Source organism: Periplaneta americana, chromosome 17 (genome assembly GCF_040183065.1).
Source record: "Periplaneta americana isolate PAMFEO1 chromosome 17, P.americana_PAMFEO1_priV1, whole genome shotgun sequence".
Lineage (NCBI taxonomy): Eukaryota > Metazoa > Arthropoda > Insecta > Blattodea > Blattidae > Periplaneta > Periplaneta americana.
In genome coordinates, this window is record NC_091133.1 from 110,595,608 (window position 1) to 110,608,085 (window position 12,478).

A 12,478-nucleotide genomic window follows, 5' to 3' on the forward strand; every position below is an offset into this window, starting at 1 on the left:
AGAATAGAATATAGCAAAAAGCCTCCACGATGTGTGTAGAATCACTGTGTTGAAAGAGGCATGTGTGAACAAGGAAACAGCAAAACTCTTCTGTCATTGCAGATACAGTTTTCAAGATAGATTTGAAGATGCTACGAACAGGTCGGTCGTGTGGCCGTTATGGAGAGCAGGAAAAATAAAAAAATGGAAGAACGTCTTGAAATCCATGAGGACGGCGACACGACTGATCTTTACATTAAGTGGTAGCGTATGACGAAAACTGTATATGTTTCACGACTAGTGGATGAGTCAACATGTTCCATTCGACCTACACGACCTGAAAATGCCAATCAAAATTGGCGAAAACGTTTGTTTTTAAATCTGTGTAAATGTTATTATAACATGTTTTATTGTGTTTTATGTTAAGTATTGACTGAATAGAACTCATTTTTCAGTTACTACTGTTGGTAGATTTATGGAACAGAGGACATTCAATTATACCGTTTTTACTCGAAACGCTTCTCACTAATCTATTTCTTCATCAAACTGTAACATCAGTGACAGTGGGCCTACTTGCCACTAATCTGCCTTTTCATCAAACCTTCCGTAATCTTATCAATGACAGTGGGGCTAGTTGAGTGTCACTAGTCTATCGCCTCATCAAACCCTACCTAACCGTGTAACTGGCAATGGGACTCATGTCGCTGAGGATGAAGGAGAAGTGGGCAGGAAGTTAGAGAAGGAAACCAACGTTTTATCTACTATGAGGCGAGATTATAGCATAGTACAGAATCTCGTGTTTGAGACTGAAAATTATAATTGGTAATTTTACAGAACTAGACCAAAGTAGGCACCACTTTCTTTTTTTAATTTATCGTATTCCATAGCACTTACATTAACATTGAAGCTTTAAGATGTGCAACAAGTCAAAATTTTACAAGATTACAATTTTTTGGCGAGATCAAGTGAGGTGAGGCCGAGGACTTGCCATAGATCACCCGACAGCTGCCCCACAGCTGGAAAAAAATCTCGGAAGAAAATAAACCAGGCAATCAGACCAAATGGGGATTTAACCCAAGCCCGAGAACTGCTCCGGATCAGCAGGCCAACGAGTCTGCCAACTGATCTATGTTGGTGGCTCTAAAAAAATACACAGTACATAGCAATCAGATTATTCAGTTTACAAACCTAAACAGTTATTCATCAGTTGAGCTATAAAATACAATACATAGCAAGTAAGGTAATTAAATTTAAAGACATAAATAATTCAATCAGTTGAGATACACAAAAATTGAGAATATATATCATGCAAATTACTTAAAAAATAATTAATCATTTGAATTATACAGATTACTATTCAATTGAAAGCAGATACAATTCAACAGTCAAGCTATACAAAAAATATACCATACATAGTAAACAGATTATCTCAATTTACAAGTATACTTTCGTTAAGCTATACAAAATTGTACAATTCATATAAAGTAGATTAATTCAATTTATAAGCATAAACAATTCATCCAGGGAGATGCACTATCACCTTTACTTTTTAACTTCGCTCTAGAATATGCTATTAGGAAAGTTCAGGATAACACAGAGGGTTTGGAATTGAACGGGTTACATCAGCTTCTTGTCTATGCGGATGACGTGAATATGTTAGGAGAAAATCCACAAACGATTAGGGAAAACGCGGAAATTCTATTTGAAGCAAGTAAAGAGATAGGGTTGGAAGTAAATCCCGAAAAGACTAAGTATATGATTATGTCTCGTGATCAGAATATTGCACGAAATGGAACTATAAAAGTTGGAGATTTATCCTTCGAAGAGATGGAAAAATTCAAATATCTTGGAGCAACAGTAACAAATATAAATGACACTCGGGAGGAAATTAAACACAGAATAAATATGGGAAATGCCTGTTATTATTCTGTTGAGAAGCTTTTGTCATCTAGTCTGCTGTCAAAAAATCTGAAAGTAGAATTTAGAAAACAGTTGTATTACCGGTTGTTCTGTATGGATGTGAAACTTGGACTCTCACTTTGAGAGAGGAACAGAGATTGAGGGTTTTTGAGAATAAGGTTCTTAGGAAAATATTTGGGGCTAAGAGGGATGAAGTTACAGGAGAATGGAGAAAGTTACACAATGCAGAGCTGCACGCAATGTATCCTTCATCTGACATAATTAGGAACATTAAATCCAGACGTTTGAGATGGGCAGGGCATGTAGCACGTATGGGCGAATCCAGAAATGCATATAGAGTGTTAGTTGGGAGGCCAGAGGGGAAAAGACCTTTGGGGAGGCCGAGACGTAGATGGGAAGATAATATTAAAATGGATTTGAGGGAAGTGGGATATGATGGTAGAGACTGGATTAATCTTGCTCATGATAGGGACCAATGGCGGACATGTGAGGGCGGCAATGAACCTCCGGGTTCCTTAAAAGCCAGTAAGTAAGTAAGTAAACAATTCATCAGGTGAGCTATACAGACCTCTATTCAATTTACAGCATATACAATTCATCAGTTAAGCTATATAAAAATATACAATACATAGTAAACAGATTTAATTCAAAGCACGTTCACCCAATACTTTCCACAGAATAATCTAGAACTATTTACCTGTTGTAGGTACCTAAATCTAAAACACGATTGTTAATTATGTCGAAATACATCTGCTTCTTGAATAATAGGGCCTTATATCTATCTCCACTGGCACTAAAAATGCTTTCCTTCTTGTGCCGTTCTGGCCTCCAAACACCTACTGTCCAGAAATTTACACCTAGACCTCGAGAAAACTTAAGTACAGTAGGCCTACTTAAATCATATGGTTTATCAGCATGTGCCATTATTATTTTTGTTAATTTTTTATTTTACAATGCTCAATCAACTACTATGGTTATCTAGCATCTGAATGAGATGAAGATGATAATGCCAGCGAAATGAGTCAGGGTCCAGCGCCGAAAGTTACCCAGCATTTTCTCTTAATGGGTTGAGGGAAAACCCCGGAAAAAAACCTCAACCATATAACCTGTCCCAACCAGGATTTGAACTCTGACCCGCTCGTTTTACTGTCAGGCATCCTAACCATTACTCGACAGCGGTGGATGTGTGCCATTATTGAGGCGATACATTCATTCATTACTACATACAACAGGTGAATAGTTCTAGATTATTCTGTGGAAAGCATTGGGTGCTGAAAAGTAAAACCACGTGCATATTACTCTGTACTGTTTGTATAAGATTCGTCTGTAATACTCGGAAATTTGACCATTTAACACCGTCTCTTAAGCTGCTCTCGTGAGTTATTTAAAGGAACGAAGAATCTTAACGGTCTTTCACTTCTATACAAAATTTACATACCTCCTCTCCAAATCACTTGTCTTCACGCTTTCAGTTCCTCACTAACTTACTTCACGAAATCACCATCAATCTCTCCTTTCTATTCCTCGTCACAGAACTTTCCTATACTCATCCTCTTACACTACAGCATTGCCTCACCTCTGGAATTCATTACCTAGTGATGTTCCATAAGTATCTCTTCCCAAGGGATTGTATCCAGAAAAGGCAGGTATACTGGCTTTCCATGGCTAATCCACTTGTCAATCATAGTCCTCAAGAAGGATATCTGATCTTAAGTCTGCCTTCCTCGTCTAAAGCCTGCCTCTTCTTCTTCAAATTCTACCTCGATGTGTACCTGCAGTCGACATTCAAGAATCAGTTTGTTTGGTTCCAAATTTTAATTTATGCATTCAAATTCCAGTGAATTCACGGGATGTAGAAGTGGTTCCATATTGTCGGGGGTACTATGTTTATGCTTCAGCTGATGTATTTTTGTTATAAGATTCCTGGTAGGAGTTTGGTAGGTGTTCTTGAAGTTCTTCATTTCTCATATAGGAGAAGGCCTTTTTCTTGAACTCTGTATTGGGGGGGGGGGGATTGTTTGTCAACGTTCCCATAGCTGCAAATTGGTGTTTTTTCCGAAGGTTTTCCCCAACCATAAGATGAATGCTAGGTAATCTATGGCGAATCCTCTGCATCATCTCGCCAAAAATACCATCTCGCTATCACCAATCTCGACGCTAAATAACCTAGTAGTTGATATAGCGTCGTTAAATAACCAACTAAAAAAAACCATGACATTCCAATAAAATATGATTTGCTATTTAATTAATTTTACAGAATTTATTAAACTATTCTCATAGGCCTACATTCCTATACTTACTTACAAATGGCTTTTAAAAAACCTGGAGGTTCATTGCCTCCTTCACATAAGCCCGCCATCAGTCCCTATCCTGAACAGTCCCTAGCATCATATCTCAACTCCCTCAAATCTATTCTAATCTTATCCTCCCATCCATGTCTCGGCCTCCACAAAGGTCTTTTTCCTCAGGTCTTCCATCTAACACTATATATTCATTTCTGGATTCACCTACATATGCTACATGCCCTACCTATCTCAAACGTCCGGATTTAATGCTCCTAATTATGTTAGGTGAAAAATACAATGCATGCAGTTCTGTGTTGTATAATTTTCTCCTGTAACTTCATCCCTCTTAGCCTCAAATATTTTCCTAAGCACTTTTTCTCTAACACTCTTAACCTCTGTTCTTTCCTCAAAGTGAGAGATCAAGTTTCACAACCATAAGTTACAGATATAACTGTTTTGTAAATTCTAATTTTCAGTTTTTTGAAAGCAGACTGGATGACAAAATCTTCTCAAGTGAATAATAGCAGGTATTGCCCATATTTATTCTACGTTTAATTTCCTCTTGAGTGTAATTTATATTTGTTACTGTTGCTCGAAGGTATTTGAATTTTTTCCACTTTTTCAAACGATAAATTTACAGTTTTTATGTTTCCATTTCGTACTATGTTCTGGTACTCCCCCCCCCCCCCCCCGGGATTTCCAAACCTATCTCATTACATATTTCAAGTAAAATTCCCAAGCTTTTCCTAATGGTTTGTGGAATTTCTCCTAACATATTCGGGTCATCAGCATAAACAAGCAACTGATGTAACCTGTTCAATTCCAAACCCTCTGTTTTCCTGGACATTCCTAATGGCATAATCTAGGGCAAAGTTAAAATGTAAAGGTGATAGTGCATCTCCTTTCTTTAGCCCACAGTGAATTGAAAAAGTGTCGGATAGAAACTGGCCTTTGCGGACTCTACTGTATGTTTCAATGCTGTTTATATGAAGTGTAATACATTTAACTTCTGATTTGGAGCATAGGACTGCAACAAACGAACCCCAACTTTCTCCTATTCCTGACTAGGGTTTTAATTTCTCTCCAGCTCTTTCCTTTCCTTCCTCTTTCACTGGCTTCACCATGTCATCATGGGTCTTGATAGTATTAAGGGATGAATGACTTATTTGTTTATGTATACTTAGGTTTTAATTTTATTTCCCATAACATGGATTTAATTGACTCTGTCATCGCTATTTCAGTAACCATCGAAGTTTTGTGGAATTAATTATAGTCCGCATCACTGTTTTTGGCGTGTGAAATAAGTAATGGGAACATTAAGTGCGAGTGTTTTACATTTTCCGCAGTCAGTCTGACAACTGTTTGGTAAATGGCTGATTTGACGTGTATTGGAAGTGGTACCATTCTCAGCTGCACTAGCAACATGCACTATATATCTAGAACACACGCCAAAAACGGTGACGCGAACTATAACAACTATATTGGAAGCTACATCATATATTGTAATAGCGGATATACTAATGCTGTATTGTGATTGTGATTACATAATATGTGCTCTTGTTGTAGACACTGGCAGAAGTTTTCCGTTGCTTTATTTGTATGGAAAAGCTGCGGGATGCTCATCTCTGCCCACATTGTTCGAAATTATGTTGCTATGTATGTATTCGCCGATGGCTCACAGAACAACGTTCACAATGTCCCCATTGTCGAGCATCATTGCATCTTCACGAACTGGTTAACTGTCGCTGGGTTGAAGAGGTGACACAGCAGTTAGATACGCTACAAGCTGTTGGACTAACCAGTAGCCGTGCCGATGACTGTGATAGAGACAGGTATATAACAGTTTATTAAATTAGAACCCTGTGAGGGCGGAGGTGATGGGTGATAGTTCATAAAAACATAAAATTACTTAGTTATACGTTAAAAAGTGTTAGAATTTTAAAAAAGGTATATACCTTCGACAGACAGCCCATTTCGACATTATGTCACGTCTTCTTCAGTGTCTCCTGAACTACTGGTGATCTTGATTCTACGATGTGCATTTGTCGATGGTAGGGGTGGGGGTGTGTTGCTCTTATGGTGGGGGCTGGTTGTTTGTGTGTTATGACATATCATGACGTCGAATAATGTGTGGGTATTGAACTGTAATTGTGTGTTAAGTATATGTTGTGGGTATGTTATTGTATGTTTATATATTTCGTATTGTTCTAGGATGTTTAACTGTGAACTTTTTGGTGTGATGTGTAAAATTTCCGTGTCTGTTTCTATATTATTGTAGTCATGATTGTTGTTGATAATGTGGTCTGCATAATTTGATGTGATGTAGGGTTTGGTTATAGCTTTAATATGTTCATTCTATCTTGTGTGAAAGGATCTTCCTGTCTGTCATACGTAAAATTGTGGGCAACTATTGCATTTTAGTTTGTAAACACCAGTTGAATTATATTTATTTGAATGTTTAATATGATTATTTAGATATTTCTGTGTTGTGTTATTTGTTTTATATGCTATCTTGTATTTTAGTTTTCTGAATGAAGTTGCAATTTTGTGAGTATTGGTATTGGTGCAATACCCACACATTATTCGACGTCATGATACGTCATAACACACAAACAACCAGCCCCCACAAAAGAGCAACACACCCCCACCCCTACCATCGACAAATGCACATCGCAGAATCAAGATCACCAGTAGTTCAGGAGACACTGAAGAAGACAGACCGTCTGTCGAAGGTATATACCTTTTTTAAAATTTTAACACTTTTTAACGTATGACTAAGTAATTTTATGTTTTTAACAAAGTGTTAACGTGAACTTTAATCAATGATAGTTCATAGTATTATCAATACTATCGATAGTTATGAATCCATCTATCGAAACTATCGATAGTCAAATAGTTCTGGCGACTATCGATAGTATCGAAAAATGGGAAAATCATTCATAATATTACAAGGGTTTCAAACTGGAGCTGGGCAAGACGATTCTTTTTCATCAATTCAATCGGACGTTACAAATCGTTTGTAATGATTCATTCACAGTTTGTTCAGAACTCATCCCAGTCTATGATTCCAAAGATTCTTTTGAATCGTAAATGACTGACTCACATAATTCTTCACTTTCAATCATGGGTAGAATCACAAAGTGTTCTGCATATATGTATTTCACATAGAGGGCAGAGTATTCCCAGGAAGGATATAGTCCCTTTATAGTGAGAGTTGAGACATTGGATTGTCTCTTTCTGATTGGCTGGAATCAGTTTTCATGACCTCCATTAATCTACAAAATTATGGAAGCTAGTTATCCTCAATTATAATTTATAAAGTCAACCTTATTGTCGAGTACAATTTTTACATTAAATCTCTAGGAATACTTTGAACACTACATACAAAATGTTTATACAGCCAGTGCTGACATACTGCGGAGAAATTTTAATTACTTCACCTTTCATAAACGAAATAGAATATGTTCAAAACCAAGCTCTCAGACTCATTACTGGTGGAATCAAAACAACTCCAATAGATTCTATGAGATTCCTCACTAATATTAACAGCATCAAAATGACAATAGAAGAAAAAGCACTGATTCAATATGAAAAACTTATTAGATTACCAGGAAACAATTGGCATTCATACAGTCCTCTCTGTAGATTGAAAACTCAAAAAAGTTTCATATCCATTGTTCAAGAATTAAAACAGAAAATCAATATCCCGAATTTAAAAGAAAACCTACAAATTAAACCAAACCCTTTAACTCTATTAAATATGGAATATAATCTAAATTTAACAGAAGAAATACTGAAATCAGAAGTAAACACTGAAAAACTAACATAATTGTCTTTAGAGACAATTAATATTAGATACCCTCCACAAAACTGGCTTCATTTATACACCGACGGATCCTTGATCTCCAGAGAACAAGGTGCCAGTGCAGGTGTTACGTGCTGTCTCTTCTCACTTTATAGATCTCTTGGATATGGAACAACAAGTTTTGATGGAGAAATCATTGCAATAAGTGAAAGTCTCAGGAATCTTCTATGCCACATCAGTAAATTTAAAAATTCAGTTATATTGTCAGACTCCAAAGCAGCTATTCTATCAGTAGTCTCTAAACACACACCTTCATCTCAAACAGCAGAAATAACTAAAATGCTCTCTCAATTAATATCACTCAATAAAAGAATTGTATTCCAATGGATACCATCCCACTGTGGAATCCTGGGAAACGAGAATGCGGATGCTTTAGCAAAGAAGGGCAGCACTGCTACTTACAGACCTGTTACTAAATCTACATATTACTCTGTGAAAAGATTTATTAAATCTACATACTTAGACTTCAACAAACAAAATTTGATAACACAATTCCATGGGAAAAAATGGAACTCTCTGCATCAAAATCCACAGTTAATTCCCGATTTACCACGAAAATCGTCTGTAGCTGCATTTAGATTGGCAACAGGCCATGATTGTTTGGCCAAACACCTGCATAGAATTGGAATATATCAGTCCCCTAACTGTCCATTGTGCAACTGAAACCAAGAAATGGATTCGGAACACCTCAAAATCTGTGCTTCATTGGCTGGTCATGATAATATTTTTGAAAAATATTGGAGTGCAAGAGGTCAAATGACTTTATTGTCAAACGCCTGGCATTAGAAAACAACAACAATATTAAATCCCTAATTAACCATACGCAAATTTCAGGCACACAGTCTTTATTTTTCATATTTAACTAAGCAAATCTAGTATTTTGTTTCTGATTATCTGTTTCTCTTATCATACACCTCTCACCTATAACTAAATAATTTGGTCAGAAAGTATACTGTATTTACTGGGATCTTCAGTTCCCTCGGAAAGACTGTTATTCAAAACTGAAAACTTAATCAATGAAAGGTGAAAACGTCTGCATCCAAACAAAGTGGAAATACTTATTTTAATGGGAAACTTAGACTATCCTTGGAGCCATGGTCACATGTTAAAAAGAAAAACATTAGAATGGTGGCTAATGTTGGCACTTTAAGGGCAGATTGTAATATTGTGTGTTATTAGTAATTGAGATTCAATTCAATGTATAGGCTTATTATTAAATTAATGGTTCAGTATGTGTTAAGATATATAAATTTCAAATATATATTCAGTTTATAACCAATTAAAAAAAGTTTGTAATGACTATCAATCAATAGTTTTGATTTTAACTATCGATAGGACTATCAATAATAGGAACAACAGTCAATGGCACTATCAATACTAACGTAAGTGACTATCGTCCATCTCTAGTGAGGTTAGAGGTGATTTCAGATAAGCAATTTTTCAGATAAACCGTAAATTCCAATAATCTCACTTATCTGTAAAGACAAAAAAAGTATGACTAAAAATATGTAAGCTACTCTAAAAATTTATTAATTACACCTTACAGAAACAAAATGTACTTAAAGTAATAAGATATTTTAGTCTGAGTTTTATTTTCTTAATGTTTCTTTGTTGCTATGTTTCTCCATTGCTTTATTAGTAAAACATCTGCTGGTGATGCCTCCTCACTTTTCTCCACGAAACGTAAAGAAATCTGTATCGGAGGATTTCACCAATTCTTATTCTCCTCACAGCCTCAAGTTTTCCTTCAACTGTAATTATTACATGTTTCTGTTTACTCAACATTTTCAATATAAAATGTACTGTATGGGCTATTCCATCTCAAATCAACCGAAATATAGAGAAAATTGACCTTGCAATTTTTAAACATAATGAAACTTTTTCTGTCTGTTGACAACTGTGATACAATGCTTTGTGCAAAGTTTTAGCTATCAGAACTTCATACTTACTTACTTACAAATGGCTTTTAAGGAACCCGAAGGTTCATTGCCGCCCTCACATAAGCCCGCCATCGGTCCCTATCCTGTGCAACATTAATCCAGTCTCTATCATCATATCCCACCTCCCTCAAATCCATTGTAATATTATCCTCCCATCTATGTCTCGGCCTCCCCAAAGGTCTTTTTTCCTCCGGTCTCCCAACTAACACTCTATATGCATTTCTGGATTCGCCCATACGTGCTACATACCCTGCCCATCTCAAACGTCTGGATTTAATGTTCCTAATTATGTCAGATGAAGAATACAATGCGTGCAGTTCTGCGTTGTGTAACTTTCTCCATTCTCCTGTAACTTCATCCCTCTTAGCCCCAAATATTTTCCTAAGCACCTTATTCTCAAACACCCTTAACCTATGTTCCTCTCTCAGAGTGAGAGTCCAAGTTTCACAACCATACAGAACAACCGGTAATATAACTGTTTTATAAATTCTAACTTTCAGATTTTTTGACAGCAGACTAGATGATAAAAGCTTCTCAACCGAATAATAACACGCATTTCCCATATTTATTCTGCGTTTAATTTCCTCCCGAGTGTCATTTATATTTGTTACTGTTGCTCCAAGATATTTGAATTTTTCCACCCCTTCAAAGGATAAATCTCCAATTTTTATATTTCCATTTCGTACAATATTCTGGTCACAAGACATAATCATATACTTTGTCTTTTCGGGATTTATTTCCAAACCGATCGCTTTACTTGCTTCAAGTAAAATTTCCGTGTTTTCCCTAATCGTTTATGGATTTTCTCCTAACATATTCACGTCATCCGCATAGACAAGAAGCTGATGTAACCCGTTCAATTCCAAACCTTGCCTGTTATCCTGAACTTTCCTAATGGCATATTCTAGAGCGAAGTTAAAAAGTTAAGGTGATAGTGCATCAGAACTTCATAGTGTTTAAATTTAAAATATTTAAATTTATCGTTTTTTCATAAAATTAGCAACTTTAAACTGTTGTGGCTCCGAAACCCTTTCACCCAATGATCAAAATAATGGTTTATTTTGATGCTGAAAAATTAAAGTTTATATTGACATATAAACAGTGTTTCTTACTTTTTATGGAAATGGAGAAATTTAGATTTTTCTTCATTAAGACGCCTTTGACCACGTAAAAATATTTTTAGAATATATGGTTAGATTCCGCATTGAAAGTACAAATAAACACAATTTTTTTACTGGTGCACCGTTTATAAGAAAGTATTGAAAATATCAAATAAAGAAAATAATTAGTACGCGCATGAAGTAACCAGCTGACTGTGAGGCTGGAGCTAGCCGAGACAAGCAAGGCCAGGAGACAAAGACGTGATGTTTCGTCTAGTAGCGCATAGCTGGGCTAGCTTTATCACAAGTTTTCATAAAGAGAGGAGTAAAATGACGCCCAACACTCGCTTATCTTCAGCTCTCGGCCAGTGTGTGCGGTACTGTGCCATTCAAGTCTACTAGGTGTGTGAAAATAATTTATTTAATACCCTCAAAACTTATTGCCGAGCCACTAAGCAAACAATGCCGAATCCCTCTTAATAATGCAAGGTTTTTTCTCAATATTTTTTACATTTTTACAAATGGGCAAAAAGCCTAAAACTAAGTAAAATCAGATTATCTGTCTCTGTGTATACAATAAAAATAAGGATTACTTCTTATCATAATCTACCAAATATCAGCTTCAAAATGAGTCCACACCTGTGGAGTAACGGTCAGCACGTCTGGCCGCGAAACCATGTGGCCCGGGTTCGATTCCCGGTCGGGGCAAGTTACCTGATTGAGGTTTTTTCCTGGGTTTTTCCTCAACCCAATATGAGCAAATGCTGGGTAACTTTCGGTGCTGGACCCCGGATTCATTTCACTGACATTATCACCTTCATCTCATTCAGACGCTAAATAACCTAAGATGTTGATAAAGCGTCGTAAAATAACCTACTAAAATAAATAAAAGCTTCAAAATGAGCTCTCGTTCAATGTTCTGCAGTAAATGGTTCCAGAGTTCTGAGCACTAAAAGAGGCTTGTTTTTATAAAATACGCTAAATTTGGCGCTCAATAGTACGAAAACCGTTTGACTTTCGATAGTATATTTTTGAAAATGCACTCTCCTCAGCACCTTGTATAAGTAGGGAAAAAATTAGAGTATAAAACAATGCGAGGTTTTTTACTGATCGATTTCATATGGAATAGCCCATACATTGTAATGATCGCGCAAATTGCCTGGAATATTCTGTATGTTATACTTCGAACTGCAGGTAAAAATACACTGTTACTTTATTGATTTACGTTTCCTGTGAGGCTATTAATCCTACACAATTGAAGCAAGTGCTGGCATTTTGCAGGTTGTAAGGTATTGTAAGATGTCAATCACTTCTTTAAGATTATACTTGCAATTCTCTAATGAGGAATAATATTACTTTCCAGAGAAAATATAATTTTGCAGAATGTAA

At 36.2% G+C, this 12,478-nt stretch overlaps 1 protein-coding gene across 1 annotated transcript in view; it reads left to right on the plus strand.

The window, feature by feature from the left end:
• LOC138693050 (E3 ubiquitin-protein ligase TRIM37-like) overlaps positions 1-12,478 on the plus strand; it is a 63,396-nt gene that overhangs the window by 1,163 nt on the left and 49,755 nt on the right. The window contains exon 2 of the mRNA XM_069816605.1: positions 5,751-6,016. Coding sequence (XP_069672706.1) covers positions 5,751-6,016 — 266 coding nt within the window. The remainder of the gene's footprint in view (positions 1-5,750; positions 6,017-12,478) is intronic.